At 34.2% G+C, this 19,664-nt stretch overlaps 1 protein-coding gene across 2 annotated transcripts in view; it reads right to left on the bottom strand.

Moving 5' to 3' along the window:
- Positions 1 to 1,531: 1,531 nt before the first annotated feature.
- Positions 1,532 to 19,664, bottom strand: part of RAB28 (RAB28, member RAS oncogene family) — a 65,041-nt gene continuing 46,908 nt past the window's right edge. Inside the window, exons 5-8 of one of the 2 annotated variants that reach the window (XM_053976648.1) lie at positions 11,199 to 11,302; positions 8,326 to 8,403; positions 3,144 to 3,241; positions 2,112 to 2,197 (exon numbers count right to left, since the gene is read on the bottom strand). In XM_053976648.1, the coding sequence (XP_053832623.1) occupies positions 3,149 to 3,241; positions 8,326 to 8,403; positions 11,199 to 11,302 (275 nt within the window). In that variant the 3' untranslated portion in view covers positions 2,112 to 2,197; positions 3,144 to 3,148. Of the gene's footprint in view, positions 2,198 to 3,143; positions 3,242 to 8,325; positions 8,404 to 11,198; positions 11,303 to 19,664 lie in introns of both variants that reach the window. The other variant, XM_053976647.1, reaches the window with a different exon arrangement.

Raw genomic sequence — 19,664 nt, 5'->3', positions numbered from 1 at the left:
ATATTTAACATAGCAGTTGGTGAAGAGATCAAGAGGAATAAAATACAAAAGGATGTACAAGTCAAAGACAACTAGTAAAACAGGCACTGAGAATAAAAAAACTGTGATGAGACCAAGACATAAAATCCATCTATAAAACAGCTTGTACTGGGATACATATAACATTTTTCATACTACAGGATACCCAAAATGTAAAAGCAAATTTTTTTTATTATTCAAGGTGATAATAGACTCTGCATATGAAGTTATCAAAAAACATTTTCTTTTGAAAAGTAAAATTACAGAAATTTTTAAAAGAAAAAACCTAAACAACCCAAGAAGTTGGATGTTTAAGACCATGCTACATATTACTTGGGAAGCAGGACCATGAAAATTATACACATGGACTAGAGAAAGACCACAGCCACCTGCCTGAGCTATGTTGTGCTCAGCTTCTCAAAGGGGGCAGCTCTTGTCAATATTTGAACATACGAGCAGAGCTGAGGCCACAAACACACCAAGAAATGTAAGGATTTAAAAAAACTTTCCACCTGCCTGGGAGGCCATAGACTTGTGAACTGAATATTAAGAAAAACTCCTTGAAGAGAAGTTCTCATCTGGTGGTGGTGGAAGTGAGTTCTCCTTACAGTTGCAGTTAACTATACAGTAAAGCGATGTAGTGGGATACGAACCCCATGGGAAAGAGCAAGAATTCACACTAGAATAAATAATTTACTGCAAATCACACCTACCTTAGTGTAGCATAATTTCTCAGTATCTCAGCTTCTTAGAATTTCCCACACCTGAATGCTAAACAATACACACTAAGTCATATCACAGAGTTATACAATTATGTGTTAAGCTAATAAATAGGATTTTTTGCCATCTGCAATCTTTTTTTAACATAGTTAAAACAGATTAGCTGTTTTGTTAAACTACTAATTGTTTAATTGTTCCAACTAATAAGCACTTGCTTGAACAGCTTAAAAGTAACATTCACTTGAAGAACCTCATAATTTTCACTTGTGATATACAAGCCTCCTTCATAGCCTCATTACTTTCTGAATCTCCAAATGTTTCCTTGTAGTTATTAGAAAGCACATTCTAGAGTTTAAACAGGAAAAGATTTCTATTTTGGGAATTGAGACGGCTTAACTTTTTTTCTCTCCTTAGCTTTCTGTTCAGATGTGCCGGCAGAGAACTGTGTGCACTGCTAGAAAAGCATCAGGGGAGAAATGTGAAGATCACAGAGCACACAGCTTTTTATTTGTCATTTATTCTAAATTCAAAAGAAAAGAGTACCAGGCCAAAAGTCATTCTGTTAGTTATTCAAAGTGACTGATGCTAATTGATCTGTCAACAGTTTCTAATGCATGTTGAATATATCACTCATCATTTACAGAGCAAACTGTTGACTGAGATTCATCCATAAAGACATATAAGTCTATCTATTAGTGCAAGAAGTAATGCTGATGTGGTAATAAAAATACACAAAAACACTAGCATTTTTCAGAGCATCCATGGAGACAATTTGAGACTTCAGAGAAGTAACTATTTTTATAATAACAGCTTTATTTCAAGCACTGTTTCTCACTGGATACAACTTACATTTTGTGCTAAGTGTATATATATTAATGGAACATTTTCAAAATTATCCCTAGATAAAATATATATTATGTTTTAAAATTATTCCAACAACAGCTTTTCCAAGTAACATTTTGCTGAGTGTTAGTTCAAATAACTTGAGAAAAAAAAATTTAAAATGCTTTGGCAAAATACCCTTCCATGGTGATGTCTTTAAAAGCATTTTGAATGCAGGGCTTCCTCATCCATTTTTATTCTGGTATCAGTCAAATAGAGAGGAGGAAACATAAACACCGTTATACAGGTTCATTTAAATATAATTTTAAAGAATATAGACTGAAATTTTTCAAGTGTGTGGTTTGAATTTGAGCCAGTCAAAAAACGGCCTGTTGCTTCTTAATGGACAATGGTTCAACGTGTTTCTGAAACCCCTAATGGCATTGTTGTGCTGGTCCCTGTTGAAACAAAGTTCCTGGCATCCCAGAGCCTGTGTCAAGGCAGGAGGGCTGCAAAGGTACCAGGCCAGAGAAGAACAGTGTGGTCACTGAACTGCACACATTGCGCTTCTGGAAGGATTCACGGTTCTTGTCACAGGCTCCTGACTGTAGTTGACAATATCTGCCTTCACCACTCTCTGTCATAAAAGAAAAGAAAACACAGTAACAATCAGAAAATACAAACTTCATACTGGCAAAGCATTCAATGGGATTTTTATGAAACACAAAGGGAAAAATAACAAAAAAACAAGTATTTTTTTTTCACTACCTTACAGGAAACCTTATCAGGTGCTAATTCTCATTGTAATTCTAAGTTTATTCATGCTAAGCAGAAGCAGAAGATAACCTTGGTAGGTTATCACAACACTACAAAAGGAGTAGAACTTTCTTGCTAAAGCAGTGAATACAGTTTTATTTCCGTGAAAACTTTATTGTGTGAGAGTAATAAAACAGAATTTATTTGCAAAAGTTGTGCCATTCATTCTTTAATAATAACTGCCTAAATTTTAACTGGAAATTGTACCTAAGTTTTTTGTAACTGGAAATTGTACCTAAGTCTTTTTGTCTTTACTCCAAGCATTTCATCAGAAAATATGGACAGAATTCAAAGCAAATTTCAAATACAGCCACATTTTAAAAAAGCTTTGATAGGCATACTGGCTAAAGATTACATTAACATAAAAAGAAGCTCTGCTTACTATATTTATTCTCTAATACAGATCTAACAGATCTTACGCATTCTATTTACAAAGCATTTGAATAAGACTGATGCTCTCTCCTACATTAGGAGACAGAAATGTATCATTTTGCATCCATTTCCATCTGAGACAGCTATGTAATATTTTGAATGTACAGCACTGAATACAGTAACATGAAGAACTTCAAAGTTTCTACAAACTATCTGATTCTTAGAAACACTATGTAATTAATTGTACACAAAGTTCCACAACAATATGTTGAATATTACATGTACTTACACATACAAAACACAATCTTCCAAAAGAACTTACTTTAACAGTTGTTACTTCATGTAAAAGCAATGCAGCTTATAAAAAAGAAACAAACCAAGTTTTCCATCAATACCTGAACTACTGCATTGAGCAGACTTTGCTCTGGCAGTTGGAAGTGTGATGTTGGTTATCTTCTTCAGGATATTTCACTAGTTCTGCCCTGACAACATTCTGTTAACCATGTATCAACATGATGGATAGAGGGCAAGGAGAAGAATGTAAAAAGAAAAGAGAAGGAAAACAATGAAGAGATTAATCAGTAGTTGAAAAGAATGAATGGATAACAGAAGATTATGCAGAAGCAAAATGAAAGTGCATTTTCAGGCCTTAGGTAGATATAAGAGCAACACCTCTGGCTGGAAGCAGCACTCAGCACCAGGGATGCTTCTCGAGCTTTTTCCAGAACATGCCCTCTCAAAGCACCAAAGTGAAAGGCTCATACATGCAATCAGCAAAAGTGTATTAAGGCTAGAGAAGGGACAGATTAAAAAGGCAGGGAATTCAGTGGAAGAAAAGATGACAGTGGCCTATTGCTCCTTTAAGTCAAAGATACTTAAATACTACGTTATCAGCTCATAACAAGTGCATTAGCCATGCACATGCTTCTTTTCCATCACATAACTATCACATTACGCCTAAATATATAATCCAAAAGCAGTGACCAAATTAACAACCTCATATCAAAATGCTCTAAGTTTTGATAAAAGGTTCCCATTTTTCCCCTTAAAGACAAACAAAACTGTTTTCTTATTATTAATACAGGTAATGGATACAGAGTTCTCATTATTAATACAGGGTCAACACAGGGTTCATGCAAAGGGAAGTAAAATTCATGGGAAAATTTCATTCAACATTAACAGAAGAAGCAGCAAAGGAGGTAAGTCTGCTATGAAAGATACCCTAAACCAGTTTAACATTTTGTCTTAAATACTTCAACTTTCCTACAATATATTTTCAAGGTTAAAATGAATTAATAAATAATTAAATTATATTATTTTAAAGGAAACAATATATAAATTGGATTAGGAATATATAAACAGTATACATTAAAGATTACCTCTGTAAATAAAACCTGTATGTCAAACAAGCAACAATAATTGAACAGGCTGGTAAAGGACTTGGATTTATTAGCTGCTTGAAGTACTCTTCTTGAGCTTAATTCATCACTTTCATATTATCTTATCTAGTGGACAACACTCATGATTTACTGGACTCCTGGCCTGATGTTATCAAGAGAAAGGTTGCCAAATCCCATGTAGGGCAGTAGTAGGAGTTTTAGCATTAAACAGCATTATCTGACCTCACAGGACCTAGTTTCTTCATACCAATCTTTTGACTAGAGCTGAGGGGCAAAAAAAAACCAAAAAAAAGGTCTTGCAATCATTAGGCAATTAATTGTTCCTCAAACATTGGTCTAAATCCCATCCTGTAAACATAGGCAGGTTAGTGACCTATGCTTAGGTACACTGTAGCAAAAAAACTGATGATCATAAATGACTTGGATTATCTAATGGAATTTCATCCAAATAAGAGTTTAAAAATATCATTGCAACATTTCTTTCATTAATTTTTTGGTAATTAAAAACTTGGGCCTCTTTGCATCGGATTCTACATCATTGCCATGGTTCAAATCACTGTCAATAATGAGAAATAACCTTTCTTGGTCAAGGTGCTCTGTATTCCAGATCTGACTTATCTGCCAAACACTTTATTGTACAAAGCTGGCACACACACACTGGTCTGCTGAGCCGGTATTTAGCTAGAGAGAAAACTACACATCACTTACAAAAATGCTAGCTCTTGCCACTGCCAAGGAACAAAGCTGTACCCCATGCAGTTTTTACACTACGGTTGAAAATAAAAGCTACAGAAAGAAAAACATTTCATTAATAAAGGAGTTATTTCCTCACATTTCATCAGACCCTTGCAATTTAAAAGGGAAAGTATTTTGAGGACTGAAAACAAGTCAGAATCTACAATTTTCTTATTTTGGAACTGTTCTATTTCAACTTTCAAGTCATGCATGGAGAGTAATCTAGTTCTTTGTTTCACTACAGTTTTGTCCAAATAAAGGTCTGATTAACAGTCATCTCAGCATGTTAACAGACAAGGTTTAGTAACTCTAGCTGAGATAGTTTAAAAACTTACCACCCCCAAATGTCTGTCCTATTCCTCTGCTGGAGATCATTGCTGCCAAAGGAGAGCTGGTGGAATGTAACGTGTACTTGCACCTCATCCACTTCAGCACAGTCTGGCAGCTTGTCTTTAAAACAGCTTTCAGCAGCAGTTTAAGCTAAGCTGCTCAACTTCACCCTGATGTGGCCAAAGCACACAATCACCTTCCATTTTCTGATTCTGATGTGGGAGCAATACATTCCAACAAAAGGGCAGCAGCAAATAGGTTGGGCTGCATCAATATCTTAAACTGCTACAGCTGTTTTCTGAAACAATGCAGAGTAAATATAACTCAATCTCTAGGGCTTGTTCTTGCAGTTAATTAACAGAAGTTGTGCTGCTAATTTGAAGGTGACCAAGAACCTCATATACTTTTCACAAGAGCATCTGCAGTTCTGCTAGTCATAAAAGCTCAAAAGTCATGAGCCAAACCCCACAAATTCATACAAGTTAAAATAATGTGTTTGGGATTCCTAATACTTATTTGTATCCACCTATGAGTCACATCTAAGATCTTCCTAGACTGTAACAATCATAACTGACTCTAAACACAAGAAATAAGATCTTCAGTCACAAAATCAAGTGCTAGAAATAATTTTAAAGCATATTCTCAATACTAGACAATAAAAAATACACATATAGCATTTGACTGTTGGCATTTTACACAAATTAAAAGTATTTACTCTTATATTTTGCTACTGCCTAGATTGAATGAATGTATCTGATGTTCTCTGACAAAAAGATTGAAGCAAGAACCATCTCAGTTTTCAAAATAAGGAAATTTCACACTAAACAAAATATGGAAAACTCAAATATATAATCCAGTGTGTAAATAGTGCACATTTCTAAAAACCAAAATCCTTATGTAAAGATTAAATCCAAGTCAACACTTGTATAATTTACAAATGAGTCACATTTACTATTGTCTTGTATTTATTAGATTCTTTATACCATTTACTAGCATCTGTCTGTCCACTGAATTTTATAGCCCAGTAGCTAGAGTATTCAATGTCTAAAAACTTTAAGAAACACACATCATATAATTGTCCCACGAGTTAAGCAAGACACGTGCCCATTTTAGAAATGGAAGAGGGAAAAACTCCCACCACCACCACACTGGAGAGACCTACATCTATCATACATGTCTGTGGTAAAACAGAAACCTAATTATGGCATTGTCCTGTAACATCACCTCCTTCCAGCCAAGAGACCAGCTCCATGCTTTTGGCAAACAGCACCTACACATCACTTTAATTAGGCTTTTCTACAGCAGACAAATGAATTTCTCTAAAGAGAATTTATCTTCCCAAGGATATGAAAGTTCAAGTTTTCACTCTCCAGATTATGTAGAGGCTTTCCCCTTTCTAGTCTTATGAAGTAATGGGGGTATTTGGTTCCATACAACAATGAGCCTAACAGACATTCCAATACAATTCTCATTGGGGAAACTCTTACCATCCCTTCAAAATAACCCTCTCAAAAGGAGCAAAGGTTTTGCTGATAACAAAGAGCTATTACTTGTTTGGAGTAGATTGAAATTATGCTTCACTAACAGAATTTTGCAAATTAAGCATCTCACAGTCTTTAGCTACACACACACTGTTGCACTACGTAGTGACTTCTGCTGTACCTGAAAGGCAACATGAAGTTTCTTTTCTGTTCAAATTAATTTACTGGCTTTGTTTCTTCTTTTGTTGTTTTTTTGTCAGTGGTGATTCTTCAGAGATATTTTTTTACTTTTTTTTTTTTTTTTTTGATAATCAGAGCCTGGATTCACATCAATAGTAATATATACCACAGTATTTAATTTATGCAAATTAACTATTTACAGGCGCTAATACAACTTGTGTAATATCAACTTTGACTCATATATTGCCTATTCCATTGATCTACTCAACAAAATTAAAAGCTAATTACAATACAAAAGTAGAAGGAAGCCTACTTAAATCTGATACCAGTTTGACATAATTATGTACTGTTGAACTGGGGCTATATGGAGCTTCCTACTTTAAAAACAACCTAAAAACATATCCTTTCTTTAGAATGATACAGTTTTCCATATAACCCTATTATCAGTTTCCTTTAAATTTAAGGTATTTGCACACCTTTCTACAATCTTACACCTGAGTTACAGGACACCACTTACAGCACAGAGAGGTCTAGGACTGATATTCCAGTGCCTAACTAAACAACCAAAGAAAAATTGAAGAGCTCTATGTGCTCAATTATTTAGAGGCAAATAATCACAAAGCTCAAAATAATAGATGGATGGTACCTTAGTAGTAAAAGAACATTTAAAAGACACACTTAGTATTTCTCTGCCTATAAATTACAGCTTTTTAAAATTAATCTGCTTGTTAAGTATGCTCTGTAAGTTTATTTTACAATTTTACTGTTTGCAATACAGTTTTCTAGTTAACCACTTCAACACAGATTGCAAACATTGCTGTGGCAAAGCACTTTCAGAAATTACATAATTATTGTATATTTCAAAAAGAAGGAGACCAAGCTGTACATAAGAAATGCTTTGCCATTTATTTTAAATAAACTTTTTGACTTATTTTGTGGTACTGGTTTAACACTGCTATTGAAAAGCAGATCCAGGATATTACACCACTAAAATAGCAACATTTGGGTTTGCTAAGTAAATTTAAATAATTGTAATCTCAAATGTCATTACACAGGGTTGCCTCAGTAGTATAATCTTTCTTTTTGAGGTTTCTGAAACTGGGTTGTAGAAAAATTTTTCAGTTTAAACCCGTGCATATAATATCATTAATATCTTTAACTATGCATACATATTTAATCTCTAAACTAATCTTAAGTGCTATTTCTAAACAAATATTCTTAGAACTAAAGCTTTTTCTTCATTTTTGAACATGTTTTTTCTTGTTTCAGAGAGTTGATCATGGTGGATAAGTAAGAAATTATCATATTTCAAAAAGCTGTTGTGAAATTGAGTAATTACCTTCAGAAAAATAGATGAAGATTTATTTAAAGAACAGTTACAAATCCACAACAAGATCACTTTTAATACTAAATAAAATACTAAAAAAATCCATGTATTTGTGGAAAATCACCTGTGATTGTTCCAATTCTGCTTTGTTTAATTTGATGCCGAGTATGTCAGCAGCAATTCTCTGAAAACACAGGAAGACCTATGGAAAGAAAATAAATTGCATTTCGATGATTAAAAACAGACATCCTTGAGGTTCTTTCAAATATATCAAACCATTCCTGAACAGTAAACAATTATATACAAAATTATGACCTGTGCAAAACAGATCTGAAAAAAACCTCATCTGGTACGTTCGATTTTGTTTAAAAATTTGAGAAAATAACTCAACAATGGTACAAGGAATGAACAGTATGCTGGATTGTTAAGCAAGACTTCTACTTTGCCTCCAGAGACCTAAGTTTAAACAAGCTTTACACTACCCACCTCTCAAATACTGCTCTCAGTGCTATAAAATATGAATAAGGGTATTCACTAATGTTTAGCTCAAAAATGTATTACCAGTGTATTGTGAAATAAGAGATGTAGGTTTCTGAAACTGAGAATAACAGAACTGTGCATCAACATTACCAAAATCTCTACTACATACGTCCAAAAAATAGGAGTATGAAAGCGTTCTGAAGAGTCTTACAAAACATACACTGAACAGAAGTATCTAGGATCAAGCAGGATGTTGTACAGCCTGCAGCAGCAGCCTGGCAGAGTTAGACTTTGAACATGGTTTAACACATAATACTGGGTAGCAATGCTGTTTTAAATAATTGCTTTAATTCATCTTAAGACAGTCCACCTACCTCACTGTTTAGGTAAAACTGCATTTTAAATGTGATTAAAGAATATGACACATGCAAGAGGAGCAGCTTAAGTGTGCGCTGCTGCTAAACACTGTATTGCGAAGCTACAAGTTATATTTTATCTGCAGGGCCATTAACGAACATCTGAGCTCACCATCTAAATACCTAACAAACATTGGTTTGCATCATGCAGCTGCCACCCAAAAAAAAAAAAAAGATCTATGTACATGCTCACCACCACTGTCAGTGAAAATTAAGAAAAATACTATTTACACAATCTCTTCTAACACCCAAGATGGAAACTAGAAATAAATTAGTGGCACAACCAATGAAGTGTGGTTGCTTCCAAAAAAATTGCTCTTTCTCTAAACTCCTTGGTGTAGTACTGGTCTGTTCTACGAACATCTACACAACAAGGAAGGGCACACTGAACAGAGATTCTGAGGCTCAGAGACCTAGTTCAACCCACACCAAGCTCTCAGGTGCTCTGAGCTACATCATCTGCCCTGAGGACACCCTGCGCAAAAAAAACATCAAGCACATGTGCAATGCTTCAGCTATGTGATTTGGTGGACAGTAAGACAGTAATAATAAATCTTCCATTAATTTTTTTTGCCCTTGAGATGACTTTCAGAATTTTCTATACACACAAAATCATCTTTTTCAAACAAGTCTGTTGAAAAGATCTGATGTAAACAAAACAAATTTAACTGAGTAAGACTGTTCTAGTCTATATTCACAGTAGCAACGGATGCCTCTTCTTAAATCTTAAGTCTAGGATAAACACTCCATCTTCTGAATGATCAGTGTGCAGCAGCAGTGAAAAGGATAATTCAAATTTCTATTGAAACTAAAAAAGAACAATTGAAACTACTTCTTTTGTTAGTAGATATTTAGGCAGAGATTTCCTGTTAATGTTTCCTAGGCATGTTCAGATTTACTTTTGTTTTTAAACACTAAGCTATGAAAAGTACAATCACTATATATAGTGGAATGCCGATGTAATTAATGACTTAATTAAAAAGCTGAAATAAAGATTCTGTCATAATTAGCAATGATAAATGTATCAATTATAAAAATGAACTGATTTTGGTGGTCTCCTTGAGAGAAGAATACATTTTATCAGATGCACATTTTACTAAATGTAGTATTATGATTTCTTTCTTCTGTTTCTAGCATTAAAAGCCTGTATTTTCACACTTAAAACAAAAAATATGCCAAGGTTTTAAAACAAACTATAAAGAGAATCAGGACTCACTGCATTTGTAACAGCAGTATTGTTATACTTTACAGAAAAACTATTATCTTACAAAATTGGGCAGTTCACTGCACAAGATTCATCAAAGACCTTAAGAAGTGATTCCATTTGTGGACTATACTTCCATGTACTTGACCATGGCCTTGCTATTCAATAACATTAAAATAAAGTAAGCTTTCTTGTCAACAGTAATATTAAGGAGACAAATACAAGATTGTTTTATGGGAATGACAAACTCATTAGGCATGAGACAGAAATCAAGCAAAACAATACAATATGATTTAATTTGACTGATAGTGTCAACTGAAAAAGAATGCTTTCTTTCATATGCTTCCAACTAAAACAAATAACCCAGTTAGCTCAGAGTCAAAAGATTGTTCAAAAATGTACTCTGCAAAGCATCTGGTACAAATGCCAGAATGTTCAAATTTCAATGGAGCTGCAAAGGGAATATCTCTCATGGCTCAGGATTCATATTAAAATCTTTTATTGCAACAGGGTCTTGTCACATTATTTACCAATTGTTGGAAAATTCTATATTGATTGTCTATAGATGGGACTCCACCTGGAATGAAGAAATATACTTAACTACAGGCTGACAGCAAACAGAGATTTAGCTGGTCTCAGTTTTCATGTTGATGTATAAGCCAGACCATTTCCATTAAAATCTGCATCTCAAACTGAAAATCAGATGAGAAACCACTGTAATTTAATAAGAATAATACGCACTCATACAAAATCTACTTTTCATTCAACTAAGGAAGTTGAAAAAGGGCCTGCAGCACTCTGAGTTCTCAACAGTTTATTATGTGAAGTATAATAAAACTGCTGCATCTCGAAAAAAAACAACAGACATCCACAAGTTTGGGGTTTTCTCTTACTTACAGAATCTCCTGTCTTGGCTGACACAAAATGGCTACTGAAGTTGTTCTCCTGACAAAATCGCTGGTGCTTGTCAGCTTTCACTGTGCGAATATGCTCCAAGTCAACTAAAAATAAGTTGAAGAAATGAAAAATTATTACACTGGCGCCCATTTAGTTACTCACCTTAGAAATTATTCATTGGACACAGATCAGATATAATACCTTCTTTTACAGGTATATGCAAATGCAAGTTTCTTTCTCTCTATAATAATTTGCTAAAATGAAAGCAATTAATTATATCAGACTAATTTTATTTGCAAAACTAAAATGAAATTACAATTAAAATTTTATGGCCAAATGCAACAAATTCATATCTCAAAGTACAAATTTATTTCTGGATACAGTCATATACCTTGCAATAACTCTGCTGCTAGCTACATACTAAAACAAGACAGAACTAATATTCCATACTCTGCTTGCAACCAAGATGTATATTGGCGATTCCAGTGTAACCTGAAGACTTTTACAAAATAAATTCACCAAGCACATCTGAAGCAACGTATTTTTCCAAAGTAAAAATGTAAATAAGTTATAAAGAATTTTATTGCAGAACATGGCAAAGCAAAAATGTTCACTATAATAAAAAAATTGAAATTGACTGAGTAAAAGCAATGATGCTTAGTTACTCATATACGAGGCTTTCAATTCCACAAAGGTGTGGTTCAGAAAATTTTAAAAAGTAAAATGCACATTTCAAGACACACACATATTTTCATTTTTATCACTTTACAACCATTGGAAGCAGAGTAAAGCTTTCAAATGGTATTTTATGCTGAAAAGCACTGGTTGCTCCCAAAATCTCACAGAACTCAAGTCTTGTGCAGGTTTTATTGTGTACATTCCAGTTTCTCCAATCTGATCCTGAGGTAATTCGAAACTATATTGAATAGTTTCTCTTTTTTTTTTTATTGCATTACGGTTCCTATAAGGGTGTTGACTCAATGTAGTCAAATTATAAGGCAAATATATTCAGAAGGATTTAAAGACAAGCAGGCTCTTTGAGTTAATACAGGAAAAAAAAACTTCAACTGATTTCCTGAGGAAGGGACCCAACTGACTTGTAAAAACTTGTAAATTTGCAAATCTAGTAAGCCTGTATAATAGTGTTATTTGATTATCAGCTGAAAAAATGCTCTCCTACTACATAAAAGGCTTTATTTTTAAATGATATTGGAGGTCTTTAATTTGTAGGCTCTGGAGATTTTCTCTTGGAGATTTTTAGCCTAACAGAGGATTCCTACACCCCATTTATACTGCTTAGCTTGGTTAATGTGGAGTTTTTGACACGTATTACTGTTCCTTGCACATCAGTAAGGCCTTGTTTGTAAGAACAGGCCTAAAATCATCCAGTTACCACAGACATTAATTTGTGAAGGACTAAAATACTAAGCTATTAACACTAATGTTTCTAGTATAGTTTTTCCATAATACTAAACATCCACTATATAATAAAGTTTCATAAAAAAAGGGAAGAACAAATACATTTACTAAAATAAAGCCCGAAGTCAATAACAATTTTGTTAAAAACTCATGCATTTAATTTTTTTTCTCTGAAAAATAACTACCAAGATAAAAGATTGACTCTTTTGAAATGCCTTTAAGAATAAAATAGAGTATACTGCCTAAAACATTTCATTATTAACTATTATTTTTATGCTTAACATATTAGTTTTAAATGCAGCTTGGTAAAAACAACAGTAAGAGTACTCTTTCGGGAAAAATAAAAAATGTATTTTCTTTATTTTCATTTCATTAACTTTTAAAGGAACTTTAACCCCACCTCCAGATTTCACTCATTATATTTCTCTGATTACACCTGAACTCAAAAAACCTACACACAATTACAATACAACTAAATAAATAGATTGATAGACAGCATTTACACCATATTCCTTTAAAATACCACGGCATGTTTACATAAATACATAAAAACAAGTTCACTAGTTACAATCTCTCTCAAACTCTCTTTCCCAGGAAGGAAAGAATAGAGAGTGTACAAAGAAAAGAACAGGCTAAAAGGTAGATGAATTGCCAGGGAAAAAATGCCACAGCCATATTGGAAATCACCTTCAAATGCCTCTTACTTCCTATAAAGAAACATCTATAATAATATATGGTCAGAGTATATACTTTACTACAGAAGAGAAATTAAAGCACATGAGATCATAGAAACAGACTGAAAGTGAAAAATAAAGGTGTAATTATGTTTTTGAACTTTGTGTGCTTCTCAGTCCTTCTCCCCAGTCACAAATATTTCACTTTCTGCCTCCTAAATTTCAGGCTGTCTGCTCTCAACTGTACAGGCATTGTCATGCCAGGGAACTGCCAGGTGACAGTCCATGTATGCATTCAGAGCCCACAGAAAATGCCACGTGATTCATGTTACGTTAGTTCTTGGTGAAAAACGGCACATTTTTAGCACAAGAAGAGTTTCAAGTGTTAATAAACATTTAACTACCCAAAACTTCAGTTGGAAGTCAATGAAGGCCAATGGTCCTAAGTCCTATTCCTTTGCATTGTCCACAGGCTAGGGGCATAATCATAGAGTCACTGAAGATCAGCTAAAGACAGTGAACAGTTATCCTCCAGTCCTTTTTCTTTAATATCTGACATTGGTCAGCTCAACAGGCAGAATTCTTAGCACACCAGGAGATAAGTCTTGTCCAGCTTTTATTTAGACATCACAGCAAAAAAACTTTAGAGAGAGCTTTGGAGGAGAAAAATGATTTTCTGAAAAAGATGTTTATAAGGAATGCAGGGACTTTATAGACAGAAAACTAACAGCTGGCCAATGTGGGCTCATATGATGAGCCAATTAACAGCAGGAATAGGTATCTTGGGATGAAGAATGATATGAGAATGCACTTAAGCCATGAAAAGTTTAACAGCAAAGACAAATAAGTTTTGGATAGAAAGAAAGCGAGTAAGATACATAAATACTGTTTGATTTTATAAACCAGGAAAATGATCTTGCAGAATATTCTAAATGACTAGATAACATAGCAATGGCCAAGAAAAAGGAATTATTGAAATTTAGATACAAAATGAGAACATTTTAATTCTGGTAATGGCTATGCTAGGCCATATCTAACAAAGGTCTCAAAGAAGGAATCTGCAAGATTTGGCCACATATCAAACACAAACATTTAGAGAAAGGCCCAAAGTGAAGTTTACGTGCCAGATGGTACAGTCATCCTCTTCATCTTTAGGGAATGAGAAAGAGGGTAACAGCAGGGCAAATTTAATAGCTTCATTTTTACCAAGCAGAATATAAACTGATGGCTAGAGATTCACGATGGGATGGATAAAGGAGACAAAAGACACAAGTTTGAAAAGTAGAAAGAGATTTAACTATTTGCAAACAGTGACACTCTACAGAACACAAATGTTACAAACCAGTATTTTTGGTTGAGGGCTTGAATACAAACTCTCCTATCTGCATTAAAGTATGTTTTCTGATCATGAAAAGCTAATGAAAGCCCAAGATGTGTAAATGTTGGAGAATGCAGTGAGGATATTTCTTTGATCTATCATTCCAAAAATTCTAAATGTCTTAAAAATGGGATCAACAGGCAGAAAGGACAGTAAAAAGTATACATTATGAAAGCAATACTTAAAATGTCAAAGGAGTGCACTGCTAATTCCCTAGCTGGAATGGAACTACTTAATATATTTGCATTAAATTGAATACTTACATGAAAACTTGTATCAAGAGGAGCAGAGAGACATCATAAGCAATGGGGGAAAGAGAGGGAGATAGTATTGTTCCCCCAACTAGCCTGGCGAGGACAGAAAAAGGGGGCTCATCAGCCTCCAAAGTATATTCAAAGTCCCTTTCAAAGAAAAGGCATCCACAATATAGGCTGTTGCAGTTTTGCTCATTTTTATGCCTGAATACACACTAAAAGCCTTAAGTGACAACTACAAAAAAATATATGGCTAGCAGATACTCTCCAAAATTTATTTCCATTGCCTTGCTTATCCTCTAAATAGCCCATCTTGTTGGTTCTCTAAAATAAGACTAAACATTCATCTTTAAGCTTTTCTAGTATGAAGAGTCATTTCAATTACACTAGCAAGATAAACTGCTGTTCCACAGTTGATACACACCTGTATGTACAGGTATCTCATAAAGATACCAGAACATCAAAAACAGATTAGAAACTTTGGGAATTCAGATGCAGCTCTCAGCAAGGCAAACAGATCCAATGAAAATCTCCCCTTAAACACTGAGCAAGCATAGATCAGCATCTGCTGTTGCAAAAGTAGGTAAGACTAAAATGCTTGCTTCTCGTGAATTCCAGGGAGTTCAATTTTGATTTATAGGTGAGATTAAACAGAGATCTAGTGAGGTGAAAAAAGAAAACAGAATCTAGGAGGAAAATATTGAACTCCCACAGAAATCCCAAGGATACTCCCTCTAAGGCATTCCTGAAGACTTCTTGGAAGAAAATGAACTCTATCCCAGCCCAAACCAGCAGAGAAGAAAAAAAAAAAAAAATCCACCTGTAAAAAGAACACTGCAAGTGACATTTCAAAGTAAGTTTCAGTTATAACCGGAGAGACTTGATTAGGTTCTATCTTCAGGTGATCTATAAAAGAATTTTCAATAACTACCCTTCAAACTGCTATTATACACCAACTATTTGCAGTGAAAATCTCATAGACAATGGTAAATCAAAATGGAAAAGGAAACCATACTCAAATACTGCAAGGCAAGATATCTATCCTATGATTAAAATTTCTGAGGAAATACTTGAGACAGCATAAATTCTTCTTCAAAGTCAAAAGTCTATATGAATTTACTTGAGAAATTAAGTCACTGAAATTTTAGTTTATTGGGCTATGACAAGGGAATGGAAAAACCTTAAAAAGTACTAGATAAAACACAAATGAGTGCTTTACAATCTACCCACAACCAGCCATTCAACAGCAATTCCATCCTGATTGAATAGTTCTGCTGCTTTTGGCTCTGAAACCGTTAGTGGTAAATAAATTAATGTCAAAATTGTTTCTCTTCCACTATTTAGATGCTTGTGTTATTCCATAAGTTAAAAATGGCCTGCAATGAACCACACAGCACTACCATGCACAGACTATCATTTCCATTCCACTACACCATATCTGGTGTAGCAGATATGCTTAAAAACTACTTTAACTCAACTGCTTCTCTAAAATCCAGGAGCTAGGACCAGTATAATTAGCTCACCAGTTTGCTGCAAGAAGTGTGATATCTAATCCCAGAATTGTATTGCCTTAAAATTAAGGCAATAATACATGTAACAATTTACCCAATACAACTGGTACAAAAACAAAGCCAAGAAGTACTTTAAAATATGTAACATCAGTCGGAAGAATGATGAATGTTCTGCTTTTATCATCTTTCAAAAACATGTAAGTAAATAACTGCACATACTCTAAAAAGACAACAGAGCATCATTTGTGCAGAATGTAAAGGCTGCTACTCCTTTTATTTTTCTCTCTTTCCCCCAGGACTGCCAGTCTCTTCTTTCATAACATCACAGCAGAAGAGCTCCATGTAAAATTACAGGGATTTTTAAGTAGGAAAACATCAATTTTGCATGAATCTTCCTTTCAGGTAATTTTGGAAGAAACACAAAAATTGTCTGTAACTCATACAGGTACTTCCAAGCAGCTGAGAAACTAGTGACAGTACTTGCTGAGGACGTATGGACAACTGAGTATAATGCACGTGAAGCAAGTCTGAGTGTTTAATAGTTTGTTGGGACTTCCCCTGGATCATGAGATTACACTTGCAAACCGTAAGCTGTTTTCAGTGATTATACCAGTGATAACTAACCTATCCACTTTTTAAACCACATGCATGGAAAGAAATGAGAGACAGTTTAGAGTCTCAGTAAAGGGATGCCTCTTCACCCAAATCTGACAATCTTCTGCTTTCAGACCCTGAATTGTAAAAACTGCAAGGGATTCTCTTGCAAAGGGGCAGTTCTCTTTAAGATTAACTCTTTTTTAATTGATAACGGTATTTTCCATTAAAACTGGTAGTAACACATAAATGAAATTACAACTCTCTGGTTTTTTACTTATCTTACATATTATAGCTATTTCATATTTCAATATAACTAAGAGTAGTTTTAAAGTTATGAGTAAACATCTTTATTAATCTATGGTACCACACAAAAGTATGTTCTTTTATAGTATGCTGTGAAAAATGAAATATAAATCTTTCTGCAAAGTATTTGCAGCTGTGCACACAAGGTATACAATTACATAATGTTTAAATAATGAGCTATCACGATTAGCCCACACAGACATGACAAGTAAAATGCTTTAATAATTTATTAATTTGATTTACATGTGCTTAAAATTATGTACACATTTTCTCTTCTGAAAATACTCCAGGGTCATTAAAAAAGGGGTCTGTATATGACAATGTCTTTTTCATCCTATTTGTCCGTATAATTTCTGACTGATTTCTTAAGAACAAAGCTAGCTGAAAACCTAGCAGTCTGAGGACAACAACACTGTCATATAGCACTGTCCTCATGCAGTGCATGCTGCTCAACAAGTACTGTCAGTTTAATTCCAGAATGCGACGGTTCTGCTTCCTCCATGCGTAAGCAAACATGTATGAAAAAGGGAATTAAAAGAGGGAATTCTCCATGAGGTGCCAAATATTCACTATTCTAAAAAATAAACCAGAAATCAAGCTGAACACTGACAACAACATTCTAGGCAACAGGACTTACTTTCCAGTTTATCAGACCTCTATCTCACAGCATGTCAACAGAGAATAGCTTAGCATGGCCCATTGCTCTGGCCAGAAAGAACTCCCTTTCAAGCCTCTTCTGCCATAAGCAGTATTATCTGGTTTTAATTCTAATTCTACCATCAATCCAAAGAAAAAAGTGAAATAAAAAAGGGCCCATGGAAAAAAAAGTGAAATAAAAACTTCCCTAGTTTTTACTGCACAGCTTACCAGCAACCTCCTGCTTCCCACTAAAACATGGAGCTATTTCATTATGTCTTAGGTTTTAGTGTATTTCAATAGGTTTCTTAGAACTTCAAGAAACTGCACTTTCATTTTCTATTTAGACACAAAGGTTCTTTCTGCGTAAATAAAAAAAGCATCTAATATCTAATTATTATCCAATATAATCAGATTTATACAGAAATAACAATAACTTAATTTGCCAATGAACTGTACCAGGTCTGCAGCACTACCAGACTTTGTGTATCAGCTAGCTCTTTGAAAATCTGTTTTGATTTGGTACTTCTAAATTACTACAGCACACATTCTTGAATATTCAATCCCAAATGTCAGAGTGCAAACTGCAGCTTTCCATAGTTAATTTTCTGTTAATACTTTCAATCTTTTTCTCACACTAAAATTGTCTAACTGCCAAGAAAAGAAAACTCTTTCATGGAAGTCCTGAAAACTATGCCCCTACTCTGATTTAAGGAAGCTCAAAAGGAAATATAAATATAGTTCCAGTACATATTTTCTCAGTAATTTTTTTAGGTTATCAAGAAAACATCTAGAGTGTTGATCTGGTTATACTCATGTCAGACAAACTACATGTCACATTAACTACCTCCAGGAAGTTATTCCAAACACAAAATAAACTGTTTATGCCACTTCTCAGATAGATAGCATGACAGATTGTTATTAATTGAAGACAGATGAAATACATTAATTTGATTGCAAGCATGTGTTTACTTTCTCACTGTCATGTACACTCTACTGCTGATGCTTTCCTATGAGGACATAGTAACAAATCAAATGTTGTATTAAAAGACTTGCTAAGGCAGAATAATAGGTGGTGCTGCACTTTAAAAACTACACTTAACATTTCCAGCTACGACAGGAAATCACTGGTTTCAGAAAGCAAAAAAATGATAGCTTAAAAACTCTAGTAATTTACACAAAACACTGTAACACTTCCTCCTCTAAAAAAATTAAAGCTATCAGCAAATATGTTTCTCAATTACAATGAAGAAAAATACAGCTTTCTAAATGACAAATCTATGATCTGAGTGCCTTCCAAAAGACAAATTCCTACAGATACAAGACATGAAAATGTATGCCTAATATGGGAAAGGAAAGGTGAACAATTCTTAGGTCTTAGTTTCTTAGGTTCTTAGTTAAAAACAGAAAGCCATCATGCCTGTGAATGAGGTTTGCCTGGTTTTATGCACACGTCTCATATAGGCCTCCACTTATTTGTACAAAGCTTATGTGGAATTATTAAAGACACAAAATCTGAGCTTCTTGGAATAAGAATATTTCACACATTAAAACCAAATTGATGAGGCTGACAGTTTATTCCAACATGGGAAATAATAAAAAAGAATGTGTTTACCATGACAAGTTCTCTGCTTGGCATTTATGAAAGTAGCTGCAGTTATTACATTAACTTCACTTTACAAAAAATATCCCAT

The sequence above is a fragment of the Vidua macroura genome, chromosome 4 (genome assembly GCF_024509145.1).
Source record: "Vidua macroura isolate BioBank_ID:100142 chromosome 4, ASM2450914v1, whole genome shotgun sequence".
In the NCBI taxonomy this organism is placed as follows: domain Eukaryota; kingdom Metazoa; phylum Chordata; class Aves; order Passeriformes; family Viduidae; genus Vidua; species Vidua macroura.
This window is presented reverse-complemented; position numbering and strand designations above follow the sequence as displayed.